The sequence below is a fragment of the Macaca mulatta genome, chromosome 6 (assembly GCF_049350105.2).
Source record: "Macaca mulatta isolate MMU2019108-1 chromosome 6, T2T-MMU8v2.0, whole genome shotgun sequence".
Taxonomy (NCBI): Eukaryota; Metazoa; Chordata; class Mammalia; order Primates; family Cercopithecidae; genus Macaca; species Macaca mulatta.
The window spans coordinates 158,092,669-158,115,435 of NC_133411.1; the positions used below are offsets into that span (position 1 = coordinate 158,092,669).

General features: G+C 43.9%; 1 protein-coding gene across 5 annotated transcripts in view; it reads left to right on the plus strand.

Annotated features, from left to right (window-relative positions):
* The first annotated feature begins 11,476 nt into the window (after positions 1-11,476).
* Positions 11,477-22,767, plus strand: part of ABLIM3 (actin binding LIM protein family member 3) — a 119,073-nt gene continuing 107,782 nt past the window's right edge. For all 5 annotated transcript variants that reach the window (XM_028849830.2, XM_077937320.1, XM_077937322.1 and 2 more), the window contains exons 1-2: positions 11,477-11,637; positions 11,991-12,090. In XM_028849830.2, the coding sequence (XP_028705663.1) occupies positions 12,078-12,090 (13 nt within the window). In that variant the 5' untranslated portion in view covers positions 11,477-11,637; positions 11,991-12,077. The remainder of the gene's footprint in view (positions 11,638-11,990; positions 12,091-22,767) is intronic.

Here is a 22,767-nt window from a genome sequence, read left to right on the forward strand (position 1 = left end):
TGAGGCCCAGCCTAATAATCTATTTTAATAATTAAAAAAGAGGTGTCTCTCTCGTTCTTTTTCCTGTGTGTTTTTATTGATAAATTTCAATGCCTTGAACAAATAAAACATTCCTCCTTTTGATTGCTTCCCGATTTCTTACATGATGTAACTTTGAGTCCCTGTACTATTTTGGTCTTGCTCCTCTGAAGACCTTGGCTAAGTCCTACTTAGCCAAGTGGTATCCCCAGATCTGCATCCGGGAGTCCAGGTATGTGGCGTTTAATATACAAGTGGAAGGTACTGGTCCTTACTTGTTTCACTCCCTCTCCTATTTTTGGCCACATCCACATCCACCAGCAAGTCAGGAAATGATCATAGGACCACACTTTGAAAACACACATGGGCCACTAAAACCAACTGCGTTTGCAAATCACTTGGACACGTTAACACAACACAGATTCTCAGACCTTGCTCAACCAGTGAATCAGAATCCCTGAAGGTAGGATCACTGGAAATTTTATTCATACTTCCTAGGTTATTCTGATTAGCTGAAATATTGGCAATCACTACCTCAAAGGTTCCTTTCACAAGGATGAGGGATAAGGCATAGAATTTAGGGGTCCTTAATCCCGGAGTTTCCTTTCTTAATCCTCTGAACTTTCTTTAAACTTTCACTGCCAAGCCTGCAGGGGGTAGCATCTGCAGGGCATTTGGACTACAGAGAACATAATCTGCGGTAACCTTTTGGTTCCTCACATCTATGGTGATGACAAATAACCTGGAACTGTACAGAAAGTCCCTGTCCAAAGTCATGGATTTATTGCATCCTTGCACTATGTCTGCAAAGTAGTTGTTGGTCCACCTTTGTGTACGAGAGGAATGTGTTGTCTTAGAGAAGTCAAGGGACATCTCTAAAGCCTTATTTATAATAATTGGCTGTGATAGGGTTTCTCACACATTCCAGGAGGGGAATGGACAGAGAAAGAATTACACATAGTAGCTTCATATTTTAAAACTTACGAGAGAACACACACACACACATACCACAGCATAACCTTTACTCCCATACCTCGCTTCCGCCTTCAGCAACCCTGCCTAATAATAAAGTCCAGGATGCTTCCAACCTACACAGAACCACATTCTTATAGAGGTTATGCAAACAAGTGAGGCAAGCTTGTCATCCACACACTTACATGCACAGTCAGCAAAAGTGAGAGAACCGTTTAAATAGCACAGGCTAGTTCTCAATTCTTAAAGTGCATGTTAATACCGTAGGCTACTACATTTCAAACCTCAAAGTACAAACAAGCTGCCTGAGAATCTCATTAAAATGCAGATTCTGACTCTACAAGACTGGGGTAGGGCCTGAGTTTCTGCATTTTTTAGCAAGCTCCTATGTGACATAATGGCAGCTGGTCCATGGAGCATATTTTGAGTTCTAAGTCCAGAGTCTGTCACCATCTAGCCTCTGCTATTTCTCTCCCTGGATGCAGGCATGAGATGAGAACAGTGAATTGCTGACCCTTTCCTTTCTTGCCTTTTATTAAGTGAGTATCTCTCCTCATGGAGGGTAATTCTAGAGTTTAAAGACACATAGTGTTCATCCCTGGCCCCTAAACCATGCCTGTTGTTTAATCACATACATAAAGAAAGAGTGATCACTCCATAACTCCAGATTTCTAAGTCGTTCCAAGAATTGTCTTAACTAAATAAGATTTTGAGTTCCCATGCATCATATATCACATCACATATGATGTGTGTCTCACATATGCCACACTATCATTGCCTTAGAGCATGAGGAGGGGTTTTTGTGTTTTGTTTTGTTTTAATTTTCTTCACTGTCTTCCAGCAGTTTTCAACCAGGGAAGATTTTTGCCTGCCTGGAGACATTGGGCAATATCTGGAGACAATTCTGATTGTCACAACTGACTACTAGCTTCTAGTGGGTAGAGGCCAGAGATGCTGCTAAATATCCCGCAGTGCACAAGACAAAACCCACAACAATGATGCATCCTGCCCAAAAGATCAATGATGCCATTGCTGAGCAATCCTACTGTCTTCTAGTCAACTCATAATCATCAATATCTTTGGCAACTTACTGAATGCTTTTTAAAGATACTGCCACAAATCTGGGTAAGAAAAATATTATAGACAGCCATTCAGAACAGAAGCCATTGAGGCCTTGCTTTCCATTGGGCAGGAAAGTTTAGTGGTCGAGGGGCCCAAAGACTGGGTTTGAGTGCCAGTTCTCCCACTGACAAGCTGGATGGAATTGGACATGTTTCTCTAGGTCTCTCAGATTTGATTTCCTCAAGCATCAAATGACTACAAGCCCAACAAGAGCAGGGACCAGCTCTGGGGCAGCAAAGTGTATACATTCTCCTGGCACCTAATAAGCACTTGTGTATATATCAATGAAACAAGTGGTGCCTGATTTACAACATAAGTTTTTCAATCTGATGGTGAGTACTACTTTTTAAATCTTGATTAAAGGACTTGAATTTTAGGGATTACTGTTACTAGCTGTGCTTTATCCTGGCAGAGTAGGACTTGGGCTCCAGGATATGTATAGGATCCTGTACTGTACACATAGTATATAGTGGTGGGAAAGACTGAAGGCTCTAGTATAACCTGGTTGAAAATCTTAGCCCCACTACTGCATGAGCTGAGACATTTGACTTACCCTCTCTACACCTCAGTTTCTTCATTTGAAAAATGGGTGTTACAACAATTCTTATCTCACAGGGCTCTTGGAAGAATTAAAATTAAATAAGAGAATGTACGCAAAGCCCTTTGCACTGTGCCTGGTACATAGCACACACTCAGTAAAAGAAATCTTCATTACGCTCTTGGCCTCTAGCCCCCAAATCAAGGGCACCTGATGAGTTACCTCTCAAAAGAGAGGCAGAAACAGTGCTGAAACCAGAACCTGGCCCCAGAGACCAAGCTGACCCAGCTCCTTTCTGCTGGATGGAGAGTCAGGAGCTCACCCTCCTCACAAGGGGTTTAGGAATAAACATTCCATGCTCTTCCACATGCCTGTTTTGTCACATTCGGAATGCAGCCCCAGTGATGAGATGCCTAGCATGTTCATTCTGCTACAAGGCCAAAGGACACCAATAAAGGTGTCAAAGCTGAAAACTGTTTGGAAAGCAAAGAAAGAAGTGAGGAAAGGAAAACCGCATCCTTTGATTCAATAATGAATTTTGCATAAAGGGCTCCACATTACAGTGCACCAGAGACCATACGGTCACACACTTCATGTTCCATTTTTTATGAGAAAGAGGAAAATGGGGGGGAATTTTCAAACAGATATTAGGAGAGTATTCAAGAAAGTAAGTTCACACATGTATCTTGACTTAAGCAGGCGGACCCAAGCCATTTATATTTTATAGCATAATAAAAGCTTAGAGTGGAAAAGAAGCATCTAGTCCAATCCCTTCATCTTCCAGATGAGCAAATTGAAGCACCGGGGGATTAGGTAACAAGTTGCGCACCGTCAGCCTTGTAGTGGCTGACTTAGGCAGAAGAGCCATGGGGCTTGTCTTTTTGTCTAATCCCTCCTGACTCTTGGACTGCAGGGCTAGAAGGAAACTTGGAGTTGTTCTTCTCCGGGGACACACTTCTCTCTGGGCTTGTGAAGTTCATTCATTTACTCAAGTAATAGTTACTGCACACTTATTATGTGCCAGATGCCATTCTTGGTACTTGAGCACACAGCAAGCTCTGGACAGAGAACAGAACAGGTGCCCGCTCCTTTTTCACTTTCATTCCAGAAGGCGATGTCAATTAACAAGTGCACAAATAAATTGTACAGCACAACTTCAGATAGCATTCTGTGCTCTGAGGGAAATAAAATAGAGCATTGTGACAGAGAGGTACTGAGGGAAAAAGGACAACTGGGAAAGCCTCTCCAGGAGGCAACATTCACTAGAGCTGAGACCTGAACGATGAGAAGGAGCCAGTCACGTGGAATTCAGAAGGAAGGGGGTTCAGGTCAGAAGGAACAGCACCCGTGAACACCCTAGGCAAGTGTGGGATGTGGTGTGCACAGAAAAGAAGGCTGTGTCTGCAACAGAGTGGGCAAGAGGGCGCTGCTAGGAGGGGAGGTCAGATCGGTGGGCAGAGGCAGGATGCTGCGGTTGCAGGGACTTGCCCTGGAGCCCCTGGAAGGTAGAAACAGGACGAGATCAGAACTGGAGCCTCCAGGCTCATAAGTTTTATGGTTCTGTGCCAGCCATGGTGTGCAGGCTCTTCCGTCCTGGAGACCTTATGCTGAGTCACCAGGTCAGTTATGGGAGGTGCCACACCAGCCCCTGGACACGTTGTCCTCACACTCAAAACCTGGCAAGGGACAAGCTCTCAAAGGCCAAAGGAGCCCCCAGGAGCAGAGTGACCAGACGGTATTGAGATGGAGAGTGGCCCCCTCCCTTCCCTTTAGCCACCATGACTCATACAAGCTTAGTAAGTCATGAATCAGTCCTACAAGCCCAGAAGAAGGGTTCAGTAGGGTCTAAGGCTAATTTTAAAATCATTATTATTAATTTTTAATTATACAAGAACTCATGAATACATTTTCCTGGTTAAAAAATAAATACATAAAATAAAACACGGTCCCTACGGCTAATGTCCCCGTAGACTCCTTTCCAATCCTGTTATCTTGTCATCACCCTCCAACTTCTATCCCATTATTAGTAGTAGTTCGGTGAATAACCTTCCAGACCATTTCTTATTCCATAAAAGGCATCCCTCACCAGACAATAAGTCTGGAATAGTCCAGGTTACTACATAAATATGCACCCCATTTTGCAAATTGCTGTGTAATATTCCTCAGTATGATATGCCACAGCTTATCTCCCTGTGAATTGTAGTTTAGACTGTTCCCAATCTTTTTGTATTACAACAACAAAGTTGAAATAAAATTTCCTTTTGGTACATTTTTGTGAGTGTGTCTCTGCAGTAGATGGAAGACTTTCCTCTTAGATGTAATTCACAAGTGGAAACTAAATCGATCATGGGAATTTCTAAACACTGAGTGGTTGTCTAGAGCCAGGAGACTTGTCTTTATTCTTACTGCCATTGTGGACTCACTGCATGGTTTTACCCAGTTCCCAACTTCTTTGGGACTCTGTACAAGGAGAAACTTAGTTTTGATGAACTCTAAGAACTCTTACAGTTCTTGCCTCCTACAACTTTATGATTTGGGGTACTAAACCTGTGGGGTTCCCTCCCAAGTAGAGGTTTGATTCCCATTCCAAGGTTATAGGGCATTTGCAGGAGGGCATTGCTGTGGGTTGCAACACATCAAGATCACAGTGTTCCACTCCAGGCAGTAGAATGTACTGTACAGGTGTCAATGGGGAAATAGCTAGCACATAGCCACTGACTTCTGCCTTCCCTTTTCCATGTCCTTCCTGGATATGAGGGGATATGATGTCACCTTGTATAAATTCTATATAAATGCCTGAATCTGAACCCATAATTTATAAGGAGATGTAACCATAACCTATTCTGCACAGACTTTAGTTTACAAAGCACATGGTTTCTCATGACGTTCCTTGAACAATCCTGAGATACATTCCATGAAGGGATAATTATAATATATAACAATGTGCAGTGAATATTATTATTCATTACAGCTTAGTAGATTGAAACAAAAGAAAGAATTGATTGCCCAAGGTCACCTAGCTAGGAAATGAGGGCAAACCTGGAGCCCAGATGTTCTGATTCCCAGTTCTTTTCTCTTGCACAGGGCAACAATGGACTTCACTGTTGTGTGGTTGTGAACCCATTTGTAATTATTAATAACCAGAAGAGACATGCATCCTCAGCAGATTCTAAAGGATTTACTGGAAGACCATATTAACAGACAGAATTTAAGTCTTCAAGAGCCAAGGAAATAAAGAGGGAAGAGGACCAAACATTGGGAAGAGGGCATGGGAGTTAATTAACTGAACTCCAAGCTGAAATAAATAAGTCCAGTTGTCTGAAAGGCTTTTAGTCCACGGGTTAATGAAAGACGCTGTTAGGGATTATTTAGCTAGACTGGTCATGGAAGGGAAGGTTCTTCTAGAACAGAGGCAACTAAGGTAATATCTAGAGGATAACAAGGTTCCAGCTGTGTAAAGAATCAGAAGAGAGGCCGGGCGCGGTGGCTCAAGCCTGTAATCCCAGCACTTTGGGAGGCCGAGATGGGCGGATCACGAGGTCAGGAGATCAAGACCATCCTGGCTAACACGGTGAAACCCCGTCTCTACCAAAAAAGACAAAAAACTAGCCGGGCGAGGTGGCGGGCGCCTGTAGTCCCAGCTACCCGGGAGGCTGAGGCAGGAGAATGGCGGGAACCCGGGAGGCGGAGCTTGCAGTGAGCTGAGATCCGGCCACTGCACTCCAGCCTTGGCGACAGAGCGAGACTCCGTCTCAAAAAAAAAAAAAAAAAAAAAAAGAATCAGAAGAGAAAACCAGGTATAGGAAGCAGTGAGTACAAGGTTCCCAAGATGAACAAACTCACGGGAAGGTCAGCAAATTTCCTCTGCTGAGGAAGCCAAAGAGGCATAAGGTAGGAGCATGGGATAGAGTGAGCCTTCTCAATGCTTGACCAGGGTAGCCAGTGCTAGAGGAGCTCTGAGGACAGAGTCAAGAAGATAGAACTTAAAGGAATCTTGAGGAAATAACCAGCTTTACTCAAGGGAAACAGAGGAGATGGGTACTACAAGCAGGAGAACTGAAGGCTGGAAAGAAAATCTGGGTCAATAATGAGTAACCCACAAAACCTGGCAACAGACAAGCTTTCAATGGTCAAGGGAGCTCCCAGGCGCAGAGTGAACCCCCTCAATGCTTAATCTGTATAATGGAACAGTAGGATAGAGTGTTCCCTGACATCTTTTTTAGATAGTTCTACCAATAAAATAAAAAACAGCCCAGAGAAGGTCAGTCAAGGGAATGGCAGCGCTGAGTCCAGTTTTCAGATCTCCCAAATTCCTATCCAGAGCTGACTCCACCCCAGCTCCTTCCTTCTGCTGGAAGAGTGACCATCAGGAAGGAGGTTTGGGCTGTGGCCACATGTGAGTGTGAGGCCTCATCAGAATCCTATGGTGGGGTCATCTGCCTGGAGCCCCCCTGGAGCCCATGCTGCAGCCCCCGGCACTCTGATCTCAAAGCCAGTTTCTTTGTTCCCCCCAGAAACTTCCCAAAGATGTTGGGAGCCACTTTGATTTTGGTTTTTTGTTTTTCTTAACATTTCCCCACAAAACAATGTGAGGAACAAGAGGAAAAGCATGGCCCAGTCACAAAGCTATTTCAACCAGAAAAACAGGTCTGAGTCCTATCAATTCCACCTAGATTTCAGAGATCCCCAAGAGAGGAAAGGGGGACAGAAGCTCAGAGAGCTTCATACAAAGCACCACTCCCTGTGGGAATTCTGTTCTGTGTTCAGGGCCTGGGGCTTAGCACAAATCAGTGGTGTCCCTTGGGGAACAAAGGTCCCCACACTAACTGAGAATGTGGTCAGATCTACCAAACTTCAAACTTGGTTCAACCACTCTACGCTTAGAACCAAGAACACTAGAGCGAAAGGAACTGCAGGAATCATCCAGTCTAATCCTTCAACAGCATTTACCATCATATATACAATACCCTAAAGAAAATACTGTATATATTTTCTGTAATTTTCTTTTTATTTAATCACATACTATGAAAACCCTCCCCCACAATTATACATAGATCTTTCTCATGTTGTTACCCATAACATATTATTTTTCAAAACTAAGAAAAGAAGTGGTCACCTTTGGTGAGATATTCAGATAGTCTAGGGATGGCAAGTAGAAACTATAGGACTACCAGCACCCTCCCCATCATTTCCACACCTTATAGACTAAAAGGACTTTGTATTCAAGATGAGGGTGAGTGAGCATTTATTTGTAAATGAACAGGAGCAGGATGAGGAGGAGGCAGAGATGCAACTGGACAGGAATGAGGGAAAGGCAACCAGAGAGAAAAGTCAGGGGTCAAGAGTTGCCTTAGTCAATAACAGCAATGGGAGGCAGGGAGCAGAAAAGTGAGGAGGAGAGCTTGAAATGACCCCAGTTAGGGACAGGGAGTCAGGAAAGATGGGAGCTGTTGGTGGTGAAGAAGAGCCCAGTAACGGCAGCCCAGCAACAGCCCCTGAGGTGCCAGGCCATGGTCATGGGTGAAGCTGGCCCCAAAACCTTTCCTTTTTCCCCTCAGAGAAGTTGAAAGGTTTGTCTCCCAATGATTTTGCCACATGGTTTTTCAACACCCGGAGCCTTTGCCAATTTCCCGGTGAGACCTGTTTATCTCCATTCTGGAGTCTTAATGTTCAAAACAAACTTCCAGACAAAAGGATCCTCTGCTCTGTGGTTCTCAGCTCCATTCTCCTGCAAGGACAGAGTCAACAACCCTGATCCCCTGATGACTTTCACAGCCACGTCCACAGAGAATCCCACCCCCAGCTTCCTCCTGCGTCTTTCCCGCTGCCTCTGATTGTTGTGGACATCCTCAAGGGCAGAGCTTGTATAGCTTATTTTAGCCCCTTTTTTCCTATCCTCATAAACTATGCAGAGAAAATAAGATTGTTCCCCCAGCAGATGTTATTTGAGCCTTATAAAGTGGCCCAAGACCCAGTGATCTAAGAGGTGAAATCATCGGCATCTAGCTGGATATATTATCAAAAAGAACCCCAGACAAGAAGAATTCAATTAATGTCATTAATTGATGAATAATTAATTCATTAATTCATCAATTAATTTATCAATTACTTAATCATCTGAAAATTTTCAGGCATATTTTCGTGGCCACCACTCTGTGGAAAAGTCCAACAGATTTTCATAAGTAGAAAATGACAGCATTGTCACTGAGGGCAGGTATAAGTGAGGGGTGACACTACTAATTAGTAAGCATCCAGCCTTCATTTGTCATGCATTACACTAAAGCCTTTAATACATACAGCAATCCAAAAGGTAGGCACTATGGCTGTACCCTTGTACAGATGAAAACTTTGAGGCTTATAGAGACCAAGTATCTTCCCCAAAGTGAGACAGCTAGAAAGTGATGAAGCTGAGATTAAAAGTCAGGAAGGCTGGAAATGGCACCTGGGCTCTTCCCCAGGCCACCATCGGGTTTAGCTAATTTATGTTTTGCTTAGTTAATTGTCTCCCCACTGTCCCAGAATTGGATTTATGTTTATGAGGTTGGAGTTCTTTATATTTCTTTATTTTTTATTTTTTCTGCCGTCATCCATTATTGGGTAGAGCTCTTGTCTTCCTGTTCTCCACGGTATCCCCAGAAGCCAGCACTGGGCCTACCACAAAGTAGACCCTTGATAAATAATTGCTGAGTGAATGAACTAATGAATGAATATCATGCTTTTATTTGACTATTTCCTATCATTTGAAATTTTCTGAACATTGAGGCTTTGGGTGATAACTAAATATGTTCATGGAATAGAACAGTTAATTTTACATGTCTAATTTATCTGAACTTTCTCCCAGAAAAATGTTTTTCCAAGCCTTAGAACCTAGCAAGTTACCTGCAACTTGGAAATTGAATAAGGAATACCATCTGAAAATGTAGAGGACACATAAAGTGGAATAATTTAAATATTTACTAATCACTTATGTTTTCAAAGCTATTTTAGGCCTGTGCCTTTTTCAATAGCAAAGAGCTGTCTATGAATTACCTGGCGTGCTTGTTTCAAATGCTGAGCAAGGGAGTCCAGGGCCTGGGAATCTGCATTTTGGAGGTATCTCAGGCATTTGTTATCCATACAAAACTTTGAGAATGACCGTGAGGACGTTAGGGCTATTTTTATCTCCACCCCATCAGACAAAATTCTTTTTAAAAAAATTGTTATTATACTTTAAGTCCTAGGGTACATGTGCACAACATACAGGTTTGTTAGGTAGGTATACATGTGCCATGTTGGTTTGCTGCACCCGTCAACTTGTCATTTACATTAGGTATTTCTCCTAACGCTATCCCTCCCCTAGCCCCCCCATCCCCCAACAGGCCCCAGTGTGTGATGTTCCCCTCCCTGTGTTCATGTGTTCTCATTGTTCAACTCCCACTTAGGAGTGACAACATGTGGACAAAATTCTTAACAAGCTATCAAATATGTTTCAAATCCATTGATCCTTAGGTTTATCTAAAGATTCTTTCATCCTGATCACCTCTCGAGGTCATGAGCCATATCCATTTTTTCCTCCCTGCGTGAGGTAGAAACATTGTATTTATCTAAAAGCATTGTATAAAAACATTGTATTTACCTTTCCCCAATTTTAATAGAGCAGCTATCTAATCTTACACTGACATCCCAGACTCTAGTGCACTGAGCCACTCTCACACAGGATCAAGCTAGAAGTTAGAAGATCTGGTCCGGTTCCGCCACAAGATGCTGTGTGTCCTAGGCCACGTTGCCCAGCCTCTCTGACCCCCTGTTTCCTTGTCTAAGCTGGGGCTGTGAGTGTTCACAGCCTTTTGAGTCTGCACATGCTCTAATTGGAGCCATGCTATAGAGAAGGATCATGTACCCTCTCAGTCTTGTTTTTCAGCACTCAAAAGTCACACTTCTATGATCATGAATTAGGTTCAGAAAGTGACAGAGTAAGTAGTCACAGGAATGTCAAGAGCCCTACCCCACTGAATCAACTGTGACCAAAAAACTTTGGAATATAAACTTCTACAATACACACCTATAAGATATAATTAAAAAAAAAAAACAAAAAACCTGGGGGAAGAGTTAGTTGGCCATACAAAAACTAGGGTGGACCTGTGAGGCCACATACCTGCTGTTCTCCTCAGATGGGGAAGTGTTTCAGGGTGGAGCGCCTAGGCAATCTACTCTTAGGACTGTGTAATATTAAACCCAGAAAATGTCTGGGTTGATCTGTCAACAAATATTCATTGGTAGCTACTATATGGCAGGCCCTGTTCTAGGTATTGGGGGCCTGTAGTGAACCCTACGGACAGATCCATTCTTTCGTGGAGCTAACATTCTCGTGGGGAAGAGAGGTAATAAGCAATTCTAATGATGAATCAGTGATAGGGGATAAAGGGAATCAGTGAGGGAAGAGGGGATATAAATGCTGGGAGGCTGAAGGAGCCCCTTACGTATCATCCACTTGTGCAGACGCCATATTCACAGTTGAGAAAGATGAGGCAGCGACGGTAGTGACCGACTTGAGCCTAGACTGCACCAAGCTTGCCAGCAGCAGGGCCGGATGGAAACTGTCTTCCTGCAAAGCCAGGCTTTCCTTCACAGCCCCTTCTAATGATGTTTCTTTTCCTATCATTGTCGAGCCCTTAGACCCCAGGATCGAGGGAGGGAAAACAAGCGCTCAAGCACCCCCTCGTTGGTCCCAGGACACAGGGTCTCGTCCATCCCCCATCACACCCCAGGGCCCAGGCAGAAGCCCGGCGGGGCGGGGCTTCGGACACGCGCCGGTGCGTCCAGCAGGTGGCAGCAGCGAGCGGCCGCGCCCCCCGCGCTGCCAACCCGCGAGCCCGCATCATGGATGTCGAGCTCTCCTATTTCGCATTGCTAGCCCTGGAATTCGAGACCCCAGACGAGGACCAGGATTCATGAATCAGTCGCAGGGGCCGGGGCAGGGGCCTCTGGCTCCCGACACTGGCCGAGAGGTGGGTTCCGGGGCGGGTCGCTGCTCCTTGAGGCCGGGCGGGGACGCGCTGCCCCCGCCCTGCCTCCCTGTGGTCCACACCCCCTTTGGGCTCCGGAGCCTCTGGGCAGGAATAGTCCGGGGTGCGCGCGAGCAGGCGCTGGCAACCCCACTTCTGCCCGGGATTCCGATCTGAGGAGCAGGAGGACCGGGGCGCCGGTGTCCTGCCGCCTCTTCCTCCTTGCTCTCACCTGCGCCTATTAGTCCACGCGCCTTCAAGGCCAGGGGCTACAGCCCAGACAGAGAGGGGACAGCAGAGGAGAGAGAGCACCTGAGGATACAGAGCTGGCACTGGACTGCCTTTTCACCCCCCAGGTGATGAGTGAGGTTCGAAGAACTGAAGATTTAAAAAGCAGCCGGGGCCTCCGTATTGAATGAAAGACCCAGTGCAAAGACATCACCATGAACACGAGCAGTAAGTGGATCCTCCTCTCCTTTGCCATGGGAACAGGGGTGGGGGCGGGAGGTGAGGGAGCCTGCGCTCGGGCTGCCTGGAAAGAGGAAGGAAGCCTGGCATCTCTGGACACATGACCCCCAGGCTCCTTTTTGGTGCTTTCCGTTCTCCTTGGCAGAGGGATAGCTTCATGACTCTGGTTTTTCGTGATAATTTTGCCAATATTTTATCAGCGGCTCCGGTCGCCTCTGCTGGGAAGGCTGCTTGTCTTCCTTCTAGCACTGCCTGGGAAGGCCTAGGAAGCAGTGTGTGGCCATTGTCTGACTGTGGGGGCTCTGAGGAGACCTCCCTGCACACATCTGGAAGGCACTGCCTGTCCCAGAGGTGGGAAGAGCAGGGAAGCTGGCCTGTGGGCAGGCGGGAGGGTAGGTGGGTGTGGGCAGGCAGTGGGCTGGGAAACCGCAGTTTGATAAACAAATCATCACCAGGCCACCTTTGGGTCTGGAGATTGTGAAAGATCCAGCTCCGGAGTGCCTGCAGCCCGGTGGGCCCAGGCACTGGTTTCTCTATGTACTTGCAGGCTGGTTAGTTATCCTTGAGAACAAGAGGACAGGAACAACCCTTTGGCCAAGGGCTCTAACATGCCAGAGGCAACAACTGCTTGCAGAGCCAGGACCAGATATTTTGCTGCCAGGTAGGGCCTCAGCTACTGAGAATGCAGTCCGAAATTCAAGAAGGCATAGTCTATTTCTCTTCAATGTAGCGCTGTGACCTGGGAGGGCATGTCTCGGTTCCAGACTCACTCTCCCGCCCTCTTGTCAGCTTGGCCTGTCTAGGTTATTCCAGCATCGCATGGGGCTGTTGAACCAGAGAACCCCTACAAACAGTCACTTTCCTGGGTCTATGACTTCGTTATCAGTCCCCTCTCTGCATCTCAGACTGCTCTTCTGTATGATGAGAGAGGTTGAATTAGAAAGCCTTCTAATCGGCTAGGCACCGTGGCAGATGCCTGTAATCCCAGCACTTTGGGAGGCAGAGGCAGGTGGATCACAAGGTCAGGAGTTCGAGACCAGCCTGACCAACATGGTGAAACCCTGTCTTTACTAAAAATACAAAAATTAGCCAGGCGTGGTGGCATGGACCTGTAATCCCAGCTACTCAAGAGGCTGAGGCAGGAGAATTGCTTGAACCTGGGAGGCAGAGGTTGCAGTGAGCTGAGATCGTGCCACTGCACTCCAGCCTGGGCAACAGAGTGAGACTCTGTCTCAAATAATAATAATAATAATAATAATAAAAGAAAGGTTTCTAATCTAAGAATCTACAAGTTTTTTTTCTTAAAAAGCTAGAGCTGAGCAACAAGGCCAGAACTATCAAGACCTTATTGAAGCTGTATCCAGCCAAAACCTATTTCTTCACACACTCCACCCCGCCCCCACCTCCATTTCAAGACTGTTGGCATAGAAGAGAAAAAAACAACAACAAAGCAAAAACTACTGAGATGAAAATTAAATATATTTATTTACTACATATTTGTATGATTCATCTCTCTGCTGTCTTCCTTTGTGTATTGCATATCTATGCTTAGCTAGCAAGTGTGGCTGGACTCTCTCTGCCTCTTACAGCCAAAGAATTTTGCCTTTTGATTTTGACAGGCTGGAATGGTGTTTTGGCTTCATACCAGGCTCAGGAAAAGAGGAAAATCCTGCAGCCCCTATCAGCTAGTGGGTCACATGTTTGCATTTGCATGTTTTCAGGCAAATAAAGATGTGAGTTGCCTGTCACTTCTCACTATCTCTAGGGGGAAAAAAATGTATTTATGAGAGTCCTTTCCCACTAAGTGGCAGAAGAGAAAGATGGCTCATCTATTTTTCAAGGAACTATGAAGAGAAACCGGCAACTGACTCTGCCCTTTTCTCTCTCTGGAATGCTAAGGAACTCTTGTCCTATTAGTAACACTGAGTATTCCTGAAAGAAGAAAACAGAGACTGTCCTTCTGAAAGCAAGAAAGCAAGAGAGAGAGAGAAAGAGAGAGAGAGAGAGAAAAAAAAGGAAGGAAGGAAGGAAGGAAGGAAGGAAGGAAGGAAGGAAGGAAGGAAGGAAGGAAGGAAGGAAGGAAAACAAGCACCAATAGAGTTGAATACTGACTGGCAAAAATGCCACTACTTTTTATAAGCAGGGAGAGTGTGTGTATTTTGCAGTAGTGGAAAATGAACAGAGGAGAATGACTCAGCAGCCCCGGAAGCCCCCAGGGTTCCCCCTAAGAGGAAATGCTTCTCTAAACAGACACCTGGGGGACACAGCAAGTGCAGAACTTTGGGGGCTGAACTCCATCATCATGGAGGTACCTCCCAAACCCAAGAGGCTGCAAATACAGAGAGTAGACATCAGACCTCACAAGAAAAGGAGTAACAGAGTCATAGGGTGGCATGGATAGGGCATTGGCAGGGGGTCCTTGGGTGACCTGACCAAGCAAAAATCTCCCCTTTGAGATGTGAAATTCTTAACTTGATCCTCATGCCTGATACTATCCCTAATAGAAACTCTTGCTTAGTTTTTCTTTCACTTCTATTTATTTACTCCTCATTCTCCACCAGCCACCATGCCAAGCACTCCCCTGATTGAGCTCACCAGACTGTCCCACCCAACCTGTGACATGGGTGTTTTTCCTCATTTTATGGGTAAAAATTTGAAGCTGTGTTCAGAAATGTTGTAGTTAATGCTCAGTAGCTTCTTCAAGTCATGCAGTTAATTGTTGGGTTATGAAAGATACTAGGATGTGTAACACGTTTGACACTGAGTACAGCTCCTAATCAATGGTTCAAATGTCAACACTGAAATGGAGGCAAAATGTGAGATTACAGTCATCCCTTTGTACACGTGGGGATTGGTAAAATTGTGTATACTAAGTCCTGCAGTCAGCCTTGTGGAACCTGCTTATAAAAAGAGTCAGCCCTCTGTATAGGCGGGTTTCAAATTCTGCAAATACTGGTTTTTTTTTCATTTCAACTTTTATTTTAGATTCAGAAGGTACATGTGCAGGCTTCGTTACATGGGTATATTGCATGATGCTGAGCTTTAAGATACACTTGATTCCATGACCCAGGTACTGAGCATAGTACCCAATAGTTAGTTTTTCAACTCTTGCTCTCCTCCCTCCCTTCCCCCTCTAGTAGTCCCCATTGTCTATTTTTGCCATCTTTATGTCCATGAGTACTTAATGTTTAGCTCCCACTTATAAGTGAGAATATGCAGTGTTTGGTTTTATGTTCCTGAAATAATTTGCTTAGGATAATGCCCTACAGTTGCATCTATGTTGCTGCAAAGGACATGATTTTGTTCTTTTTTATGGATGCATAGTATTCCATGGTATATATGTACTACATTTTCTTTACCCAGTCCACTGTTGATAGACACCTAGGTTGATTCCATATCTTTATTATTGTGAATAGTGCTGCAATGAACATATCAGTGTGTGTGTCTTTTTGGCAGGATGACTAATTTTCTTTTGGATATATATCCAGTAATGGGATTGCTAGGTCAAATGGTATTTCTGTTTTAAGTTCTTTGAGAATTCTCCAAATTGCTTTCCATAGTGGCTGAACTAATTTACATTCCCATCAACAATGTATAAGCATTCCCTTTTCTTTGCAGCCTTGCCAGCATCTGTTGTTTTTTGACATTTTATAATTGCCATTCTGACTGGTGTAGATGGTATCTTATTGTGGTTTGGATTTGCATTTCTCTGATTATTAGTGATGTTGAGCATTTTTATTTTTTCATGTCTATTGGTCACTTGTATGTCTTTTTTTTTTTTTTGAGATAAAGTCTGGCTCTGTTGCCCAGGCTGATGTTCAGTGGCACAATCATGGCACACTGTAGGCTCAGCCTCCCGAGCTCAAGCGATCCTCCCACCTCAGCCTCCTGAGCAGCTAGGACGATAAGTGAGTGCCACCATGCCCGGTTAAGTTTTGTATATTTATTTTGGTGGAGACGGGTTTTGCCATGTTGCCCAGGCTGATCTGAAACTCCTGGTGTCAAATGCTTCAGCCTCTCAAAGTTCTGGGATTACAGGTATGAGCCAGTGTGCCCAGCCCACTTCTATAGCTTCTTTTGAAAAGTGTCTGTTCATATCTTTTGCCCACTTTTTAATGGTTTTGGGGGTTTTTTGTTTTTGTTTTGCTTGTTGAAATGTTTAAGTTCCTTACAGATTCTAGATATTGGTCCTTTGTCAGATGCATAGTTTGCAAATATTTTCTCTAATTCTGTAAGCTGTCTGTTTACTCTGTTGCTAGTTTAGTTTAATTAGGTCCCAATTGTCCATTTTTGTTTTTGTTGCAATAGCTTTCAAGGACTTAGTCATAAGTTCTTCCCCAAGGCCAATGTCGAGAATGGTGTTTCCTAGGTTTTCTTCTAGAATTATTATAGTTTGAGGTCTTACAGTTAAATCTTTAATCCATCTTGAGTTAATTTTTGTATGTGGTGAAATGTAGGGGTCCAGTTTCATTTTTCTGCATGTGGTTAGCCAGCTGTCCCAGCACCATTTATTAAATAGGGAGTCTTTTCTCCATTGCTTAATTTTGTCAGCTTTATCAAAGATCAGATGGCTGTAGGTATGTGGCTTTATTTCTGTGTTCTCTATTCTGTTCCATTGGTCTATATGTCTGTTTTTGTACCAGTACCATGCTGTTTTGGTTACGGTAGCCTTATAGTATAGTTTGAAGTCAGGTGATGTGATGCTTGCAGCTTTATTCTTTTTGCTTAGGATTATTTTGATAATTTGGTCCCCTTTATGAGTCCACATGAATTTTAGAATTGTTTTTTCTAATTCTGTAAAAAATGATGTTGCTAGTTTGATAGGAATAGCATTGAATCTATAAATTGCTTTGGGCAGTATGGCCATTTTAATGATATTGATTCTTCCAATCCATGAACATGGAATGTTTTTTTCATTTGTTTGTGTCATCTATGATTTATTTCAGTGGTATTTTGTAGTTCTCCTTGTAGAGATCTTTCACCTCCTTGGTTACATATATTCCTAGGGTTTCTCTCTCTCTTTCTCTCTCTCTCTTTCTGTGTGTGTGTGTGTGTGTGTGTATGTGCATGGCTCTTGTAAATGTGATTATGTTCTTTATTTGACTCTCAAATTCAGTGTTATAGGTGTATGGAAATGCTACTAATTTTTGTACATTAATTTTGCATCCTGAGACTTCACTGAAGTCAGAGTTTTTGTCATGAAGGGGTGTTGGATTTTATCAAAAGCTTTTTCCATATCTTTTGAGATAATCATATTTTTTTGTTTTTCATTCCGTTTATGTGGTGAATCACATTTATTGATTTGCACATATTGAACCAACCTTGCATCCTAAGAATAAACCCTACTTGATCATGGTGAATTAACTTCTTGATGTTCTGCTGAATTTGATTTGGTAGTGTTCTCTTGAGGATTTTTGCTTCTATGTTCATCAGGGATATTGGCCTGTCATTTTCTTTTTTCATTTTGTCTAAATACTGAATTTTCAATCTGCCTTTAGTTGAAAAAGATCTGTGTAAGTGGACCTACACTATTCAAACCTATGTTGTTCAAGGGTCATTCGTATAAGAAATTCCTAATCACTTTATCTGGAGAAGAGGAGCATGGGGCTGTGGTCTTTGAGCAGTGATAAGAGTTGATAGAGTGCAGACCCTGGAATCAGACTGTTCCAGGTTCCAGTTCTCATTTTTTATGTGTTAGATGTGTGGCCTTCAGTATGTTGTCTCATCGGCAAAAAATGGAAATGACGAGGCATACCTCAGCTGGGAATAGAAACCAAATGTTAATGTTTTGTGTAGTACCTTGACTGTGGGCACAACTGGCATCATGTCAGTGATGGGTGGTCACACTGTCATTATCACTGTGGGCATCATTGTGGCTGTCATTGTGGATTTTATGACATTAGCAAGCAGCTCACACAACCTCTCAGACTTCAGTCACATCCTTCTCATGAATTGAGAAGCATACCTGAAGTGTGATTTTTTAAGGATTAAATGGGATTATGAGATGTTTTATAAACATTTGTGAATTGTTTTTACTAATAAAAAAATTCTTAGATTACAAAAACAAGAGCATGCTTAGTCAGTTACTCTTCAGTGTGAATTTTAGTTTCATTAGAATCCTTTCTTCTGAAATCTAGCTGAACATTAAGAAAGGGGTAATTTTGGAGATGCTGGAGTGAGGTGGTGGGCAGACCTAGGTAGAGCACAGCAGGTGGGGTCCAGTCCTTATTTGGGAGAAAATAGACACCAAACATGTGAGTAGGACACCCAAGGCTCAGAAAGGCCTGGGCTCATACTGAGTCAGTACACTCGCTTCGGTGAAGGACTGCAGAGGAAAGGAGGGAAACTGGCCAATCATTGCCACTTTGGCTTCTGTAGGGTGGATCCAACATTCAGCCTTTCTTTCCCTCATGAACTCTCAACCTATTCCAAGGATCTCTCGTTTGTCTCCTGACCTACTGAGGCAGCCTCTAACTGGCATTTCATCTGTGCCAGTCCCCTTCAGCCACCTACCGCATCCCCACTCTGTATCATATTCTGCTTAAAGCGAGGCTCCCATGCTCCTAGGGTGAGAAAGGAAACTCCTCAACAAGCCTGTAGGGCCCTGTGTGGCCTGCTCCTGGCCTTGCTGACCAGCTCCATCTTGTCTACAGTGCACAGTTCTCAGTGTTCTTGTCACATGTGCCTTCTCCCATTCCCTCTAAGGGTTTGCTCCTGCTGACTTTACATGCATGGTTCCTTCTGCCCAGAAAGCCCTTTCCCGACTAGCACCAGCCCCCCTGCCCAGCCCCACACTTCACACTTCGCCAAGGCTTGCCTCCTAACTCCCCAGAGCACCAAGATCAATGGTACCATGTACCGCTCCTACTCATTTTATAGGCTTCCTCCTGCCTCTAGCCCCTTTGTTGGTCTTTACCATGGATTGGTATGCTAACAAATTACTTTTTTGAAGTAGACTTTGTTCTGTTGAAGAGAGTATTGAAGTGTCATATAACTCCCACAAAGATGTCGTGGGATAAGTAGATACCATGCTGGGACGGCAAGAACCTGAGCTTTGGCATATGGATTCTCGAGTTCAAACTCAAGATCTATCGTGTACTGTTTCTGTGGTCTTGAACAGAATAGATCATGCCTCTGAGCTGAATTTTACCGTGTATAAAATGTGAGCAATAAATACCAATGTGCAGGGTTCTTATAAGGATTAAGTGAAATAACATTAGAAACTCACTGGCATTGGGTCTCAGTGAATGGAGTTGAGTCTGAAGTTGAGTTGGCTGTTGAGTAAAGCAAAGTTCTGGAAAGATGGTGTCATTAAAACCAAATCCTCTGGTTAAAAATTAGTCTGTTCTTCTGGTATTACAGTAGGTGCTGGATTTTCTACATAGGAAAGTCATAGCTCCCAGGAAGCCTACAGGAAGCTTATTAACCTGGCATTGTATATGGCATGGGTTGAAAAAGGGAAGACAGGAAGTTAGGATTCCAATTGTCCTGGTTCAGAAAACATCTGAGGGCCAAAATTTTGATGGTTATAAAACTAGAAATAAGGGGAAACATCCTTTAGAAAATAAAGACTGCATGGCCTAGCCACTGATTGTTTTATAGGGCAAAGAGGAAAAGGAGGATTCTATTAGGTAGGGTCTTGGCAGAGAACAGATTGGCAGTCTGAGAGGAGTTAAATGGAAGAACTCCTCACAAGTATATAAGAAGGACATTAAGAAACAAACAAGGAGAAGCAAGCATGGCCCAGTACTAGGAGCCTAGTAACTGTGGCACATGACCCACTGCTACCACAACTGCCCCCCGCTGGACCCAGAGACCCAGCTGGCTATGGGGTGAGGGCTGCCTGACAGGAACTGTGGCTGTGGCCCCAGGAAGGCAGCCAGCCTAGTTCCAAGGAAAGAACCAGGAGGATAAATATCCTGAACCTCCTCTTCTCTCTCCCTCAGATCTCCTATGGGTACTCCCCATTGGTCAAGTCCAATCAGAAGCCAGAGGGCAAGGAAGGCATTTGATAGGTCCGTAATGGTCAGCAGCTTCCCACGGCACAGTCCAGAGTAGGGAAGCAGGCAGAACAGATCTGGAGAGGTGAGGGAGTTCAGAACAGAAGACACCCAGCACACGGGGCATGATGACCTTCCTCTGCTAATGCCGTTGCCCAGATCAAGAAATCTAAGGATCCCTGAAGAACAGGATCCCTTACACACAAGAACACAGTAGGATGCCCTCTCCAGAAATTCTACATCTGCAAAACAGATAAAGTAGAAGTGATTATTTACTTTACAAGGTTAGAGATGGTTTTAAAACAGTGCTTCCCAAATGAATGAGGCAGTTGTTGATAGATGATTACTTGAGGCTAAGGAGGGGTTAGAGAAATAACGTAAGGAACAATTTTAAAATCATCCAAAATGACTATAACACATCTCAGAAGAATCACAATGTGATTTCAAGAGCACTTGGATTGCATCAAGGAAGTGATATCAATTCTGAACTCCAGCTTTCCTATCTGGCAAAAGCTTTTTCTTGCTGCGATAGCATCTGCTGTGGTGAATGGTCAACAACTGGCTGTTACCCAACTTTAGGCAGAAGCCATTGTAAAAGTACAGAAAACAACCAGAAGTGTCCGAACACCTTCGACTTTCTGGGTATTTTGCCAGATAAATTCTTCCTTTGCAGTTCTTAAGGACACAGACTGAAGCTAGGTTGGTGGGCTCAAATTCTAGCCCTGCTTGTACTTTCTGTGTATCCTTAGGCAAGTCCCTTACCTTCTCTGTGCCTCACTTCCTCATCTGTAATGATAATTACAAGGAGGCTAATAATAGTGCCTCTCTCATAGAGGAGTTATAAAGATACATAAGTTAGTTGTGAATTCCTTAGAACAGTGCATGACACATAACAAAGGTTTCTGAAATAAATAGTATGTATTAGTTTGCTAGGGCTACTGCACCAAAATGCTGCAAACCAGGTGGCTTAAACAGCAGAAATGTATTGTTTTATAGCTCTGGTGGCTGAAAGTCTAAAATGAAGGTATTAGTAGGGTTCCTTCTGAAAGCTGCGAGACAAATATCTACTCGAGACCTTTCTCCTTGGCTTGGAAATGGCTGCCTTCTGCCTGGGTCTTTTTACATCACCTTTATCTGTGTGTAGCTCTGTGTCCAGATTCCCCCTTCCACAAGGACACCAGTCACATTGGATTAAGACCCATCTAATGATTTCATTTTAACTTGATTACCTCTGGAAAGACTCTATTGCCAAATACAGTCATATTCTGAGGTACTGAGGGTTAGGGCCTCAATTATGAGTTTGTGGGGACACAATTCAATCCATAATAGAGTGTTTGTTAAGGAAATGACTCCTCAGGGAGGTTTTCTTGTGGTCTGGTTTCCCCTGAATGTCAATCACTGCCCATGCTAGCATGGGATGCTGACAATTGGTGACTAAATGCAAGAGTCACTAAGTTTATCTATCTAGTCCTGATGTTTAAACCCTCATTTTGCTATCCTTGACCCATGGACGTGGACCCTCTCCTCCTAAGAACCTGAAGGGAAGTGCTCACATGTAGGAGATCCCCACATGGGAAGACGCCAGTAATTTAGCATGTCCACAGCCAGTCTGCTTGCCATGCTTTCCACCTCACCTGGTCATTTCTCACAACTGTGGTGTTTCAATAGTGTAAGGGAATTTAGTCATGACATTCGTTTCCAATCTTCCTAGTTCCTGGGCCTGTCCAACACAGGCAATAAGAATTGGATTGTCCATTTGTTGATTCATCAGGTATTTACTGGACACCAGCTCTGCACCAAGCATAATGCTGGAGATACAACAATAAATAGAACAAATGTGGCCTTTAACATCATGGTTCACACAGCTGGGCAAAAGGGGCCTCCTGGTGGCCAATGTAAAGGGACACGTCTTATTTGCCCTACACCAGGTTTTTAGTGAATTTGAATTATTTGCCAACAATGGGAAATTGGGAAATCAGAATTGGGATTTCTAGCTCTCTTCAAAACAAAACAAAATCGGAAGATTTTGCAGCCCCGACCTAATTTTTCTTCCTAACAGCAATCAATAGGATTGCCTGCTTTGGTTGGGGTATATACTTAGTCTCTGGCTTGCCACAATTATCACTTCCTATTAAATTACACAGTGATAGCTTAATATTTTTATGTCACCTTGCCACTGTAGTCCAGTAGATGATCCACAAAACATCAAATATGTAGAAGTGATTCTTCACCCAGAGATGTGGAAGCTGCAGCACATCTGTTAATGATTATGGGAGAAAATTCTGTCTGAAGTTAGCAATTGATTAACATTGCCATGCTATTAAAGTCCTCATGAAGTGAGCAAAACCCTGCCTCATGTCCTTATTCCCCCAACTGACCCATTCCCAGAAGGGTGATGTCATATCCTGTTGGATACAGTTAGGCAAATAACAGGGCAAGCAATGTCCTGCCCCGACCTCCTGGAGGTCAGTTTTGTTTTCAGAGAACCTAATAAAAGACAGTAGGACACAGAACAAAGGAGGGCAATTCTGGATAACTGATCCCACATCTGGGCACCTTTTCTAGCCCAAAAGAGGGCGTCCGAGGAGGCTGGACTGTTCCAGAGAATGTTCTGACATACAGGACATGCCTGGTCCAGTTGAGAATATCTAGTCAACAGCATGAG